General features: G+C 52.0%; 1 protein-coding gene across 1 annotated transcript; it reads right to left on the bottom strand.

The window, feature by feature from the left end:
• Positions 1 to 365: 365 nt before the first annotated feature.
• Positions 366 to 2,515, bottom strand: GPR150 (G protein-coupled receptor 150). The gene has a single exon (XM_017508848.2). It carries the CDS (start codon positions 2,230 to 2,232, stop codon positions 925 to 927), a length of 1,308 nt encoding a protein of 435 aa, XP_017364337.1. The 5' UTR covers positions 2,233 to 2,515; the 3' UTR covers positions 366 to 924.
• Between the last annotated feature and the right edge of the window lie 1,626 nt (positions 2,516 to 4,141).

Raw genomic sequence — 4,141 nt, 5'->3', positions numbered from 1 at the left:
TCATGTAGCATTTGAGATTTTGACTTCCTTCCTTCCTAGCTGCAAATCTCCTTGAGGCTCCATCTGGGACATTGACCACCACCCATATGTACCACCTTGAAGCTTCCCTTCTCTGGTTTGCTGGGGACTTTGTACCCAGCAGCTCCATCTGGGCATTACAGGTTTAGAGGCTGCTGGGGGAACAAGGACGATTTCCTACGAAAACCAAGTATATCTGAAAGCTTTTATGTTTTTATGTTTCCTTCCTACAACCTCAGCTTCTGTTGAAGTGGAAACTAGACTGGAAATAAAGGCCACACTGATTTTCTTCTGAGAAAATACATTACCATGTTTTTTTTTTTAAAAAAAGTCCCAATTGCTCCGTGGGAAAGGTTTTTATTTTACAAATACTCTGTGATTCTGAAATGACAGGATGATTACATTTCTGACAGCACTGGTATAATTCTCAGACTCCCCAGGGAGAGCAATGTGGGGCTTTTCCTCCTGGAAAGAAAAGGCAAATTTTCAGGTGCTGAAGGTACATTTGATTTAAGCACGATTCAAAATAAGTAAGTACAGATGATAACACAGCAAATAATAAAAGTTGGGTAATTTAGCAAAAATAAGTTAGTCTTATCCAGAGCACTACAAATGCGTGAAAGAAAACTGCAAAAATAACTGTCTTTGTTTTTACAACTTCCCAGTGGCTCGCTGTCTCCAAATGGGGAGATGTGAGAGAAACTGTAGGGAAGAAGAGAAACTGGAAGAGCCTAGGGAAATGTAAACATCAGAAGGGAATAGGAGAGTGGAGGAAGGGGACAACTTCAGTGTCACTCTCACAGACTCTCCTGCCCCTTGTGATCTGGACACAACCTGGCAGGCCTCGAGTTCCCTGGAGGTTGTGTCTCAGCGATAGTTGACCCGTCGTCTCTGACCATCAAGCACCTAGAAGGCGCTTTCGCAGGAGCAGGGCAGGGGTCTGGGGCGCGGAGGGGGTGGGCGCAAGCCGCCATCGGCTACCAGTTCCCGCCGAGGATGGTGATAATGAGGATGGGGCCAGCGTTGGCGGTAGAGCGCCTGGTGGCCCCTGGGCCCCTCATCATCCTCCGCGCCTCCCTGCAGCGCGCAGCAGAGCGAGCCCAGTCGCCTCCACAGTCGTCGCCGGAGCCAGCCGTCGCCCGCCTGGAAGAAGAGGTAGACGAAGGGATTGAGAGCGCTGTTGACCATCCCCACGACGCGCAGCGCCGCCGACAGGCCTTCTGCCTCCCAGTCTCCCGCTGGCCCGGACGACAACGCGTTCGCCAGCCGGGCGGCAAAGTAGGGGAGCTCGCAGCCCACGAACAGCAGCGCCAGCAGCAGGCTTATCTTCAGGCTCTGCACCTTGGCGCGGGGCAGCGCGCTGGGCGCGGGGGCTTGGCCGGGACTCGCCCACCAGGGCGCTGCAGCGGCAGGGGCCTGCGGCCGGCGCCGCCACCAGACGGAGAGTAGGTGTCCGCAAGCGACGCCCAGGACCACGACAGGCGCTGCGAAGCCCGCGACGGACTCGTAGAGCGCGTAGACCTGCAGGTGCCAGCGTGGCAGGGACGCGAAGATCCCACGGCAGCGACGCTCCCCTGGCCAGGCGCGGGCGGCCGGGGGCGCGCCGGGCTGCGGGGACTGCAGCGGCGGCTGCAGAGGCTGCAGCGGCGAGGGGGATCCCCCGCGCACCACGAAGGCGGGGGGTAGCGCCAGCAGCAGCGCCAACAGCCAGCCCAGGGCGGCGAGGGCGCGCGCGGGCAGCGGCCGCGCGTGCGGTCGATGCATGGCGCGATGGCGCTCGAGGGCGATGAGCACCACGAGGTGGGCCGAGGCGCCCCGCCCCGAAGCCTGCAGCAGCTGCAGGAAGCGGCACGCCAGGTCGCCCGTGCCCGCGCGGGGCTCGCCCAGCAGTTCCCAGGCCAGCTGCGACAGCGCCGTGCCCCCGCACGCGTACAGGTCCGCCAGGGCCAGCTGCACCAGCAGGAAGTCCATCTTGCGACGCTTGGGGCCTGCCCAGGGCCCGCCGCCGCCGCACAGGCGGCACAGCACAGTGGCGTTTCCAGCCACCGCCACCACTAGGATGACCCCCAGGAACACCAGGCGGACGCGGCGGCTGGGCGGCCCCGGGGCGGGGGCTCCCTGCCCCAAAGTCAGGTTGAGACCCCAGCCCAGCAGGATGGGCACGGAGAGGTTGGGCGCCGGCGGCGGAATTGAGGGTCTAAAGAGATCCTCCATCCTTGCCCGGTAGGAAGAGGAGGCACCGAAGAGGGCTGGCAGGACGCGGGAAACCAAAGTGGAGGCGAGGCGGCGCGGGGAGCCAAGCTGGGTCTACTGAGTTCCCAAAGTTAGTTGAAAAGGCACACGCACAGAGAGGGAGATGGATCAGTCGGCTTTGCGCTTAGTTGTTTTTATCGACTGTCTTCGTCATTTGTCACTCAAATGTGGGTTGTACACTCGAGGAACACACATGATTCCTATTCTCCACCTTCTCCGCGTCTTCCCTCCCATTCCCGGCGGATCTTCTTCCAATCTCTGCAGCGGCCCCCGACGCTACCCTCGCAGAAGCCACGGGCTTTACTTGTAAAGCACAGCAGGACAGAAGGCTGCTTTGCTTGGCCATTGTATAAGGCCAGTGTTATCCCAGTGCCCACACAAGAGAGGACCTCTTGACTGAGATTGTACCACAATCCACCACCACCCCAATGTGATTGCCAATAGGAAAAAAAAATAGAGGAGACGTTAGTTTTGATTTTTAAATAAAGGTTTGAAATGCCATGGATCTGTACAAGCATTAGGAAAACAGGAACACAAGAAACCTAACAGCGTTTTGAGCAAAGAGACCTATTAGCTGAATCTGAATCAAGATACGTCTTCTCTGTCCAAGAATGAAAGTATTTTAATTAGAGAGTACTGAAGTCAATGACGTTGTTTCTAGGAGTGGCAGTAGTTTGCAGATCGTTCCAAATAATTCTCATTACTAGATGCAGTGGATCACAGCTGCTTTCTTGGTGATGTAAAATTCATTTCATTAGTCTGAAGAGGGCATTAATAGGTTTTATGCAAATGGTAGTGCATTTGTTGCTTTTCCCCTAATATTTTCATCCAGTGAAGGATGTGTCATCACACTCCTCATTCTCTTGATTCTGTTTTCCAGCAGATGGGAAGTTGCTAGGAGGGGATACGCCTCCAATAAGCCTAGAGAAAAGGTGACTAAGAAAGTGATAAGGCGGCCAATTTTTTTAAAAAAGAAATCCAAGTCTCAGGAAATGGTTTAGATTAAATGTTGCTGCTTTCATTTTAGCCTTGCCTTCTGACAAACAAATTTTACTTTCCCAGTTGGAAGCATCAATTTGTCTTTTTATGCACCCTCCACGTTAATCATGGTGAAAGAATTTCCTGTACTTCCTGGTCTGGGGGCCAGAGAGATACGGGTGTTTCCTGCAGTTCACATTCCCAGTCTAAGGAAACATTTGGAACTTTAAGATTTATGGCACAGGAAGATTTGGTGGGTTCCATGATAGTCCTGCCAGCTGCTGTAGGAATCTCATGTCCCAAGCTGTTGTCCTTTGGCCAGAAACCTTGGCTAGTTTCATCGTCATCTCTGTGGAGAATTTCTCTGGTCTGACACATTGTAGTTATCGCTGAGTATGTGTTGAGTTGATGAATTAGTGGATATATGATGCCTTTCAGATAACTTCGAGCATAAATTCTTGCCTTGACTATAAATCCATCACCTAAGAAAAAATTCCTTTCATACTATGCCAGTATTGTCCAGAGGAGCCCAAGGAGGCTCTGTGGAGACATAGGAATAACTGTTCTTGGTGGGACATTGGAAAATCTAAAATCCTGGTTTGATTTTCATGCTTGCCCTTTAGAAGTTTTTGTCCAAAGCCTTTTTCTATGCACACACATCATCCCAGTTTATAATGCACTTCTTCCAGGGAGCCTTCTCCAAGCAATGCTCATTATTCAATGATTTTCCTAGCCAATATCATTTCAGTATTTCTCAAGATAGTCTATAATTTGTCTCAAATTTGTTGAAATGCTCTTATATATTAGCATTTCAAAATAACTACAGTGAAATTACATGTCATAGAACTTCAGTAAGATCTGATAAAACATTGATTTTCAACTAATTATTTTT

Source organism: Cebus imitator, unplaced genomic scaffold (assembly GCF_001604975.1).
Source record: "Cebus imitator isolate Cc_AM_T3 unplaced genomic scaffold, Cebus_imitator-1.0 Scaffold403, whole genome shotgun sequence".
Taxonomy (NCBI): domain Eukaryota; kingdom Metazoa; phylum Chordata; class Mammalia; order Primates; family Cebidae; genus Cebus; species Cebus imitator.
Note: the sequence above shows the minus strand (reverse complement) of the source record. Positions and strands in the feature narration are given on the sequence as shown.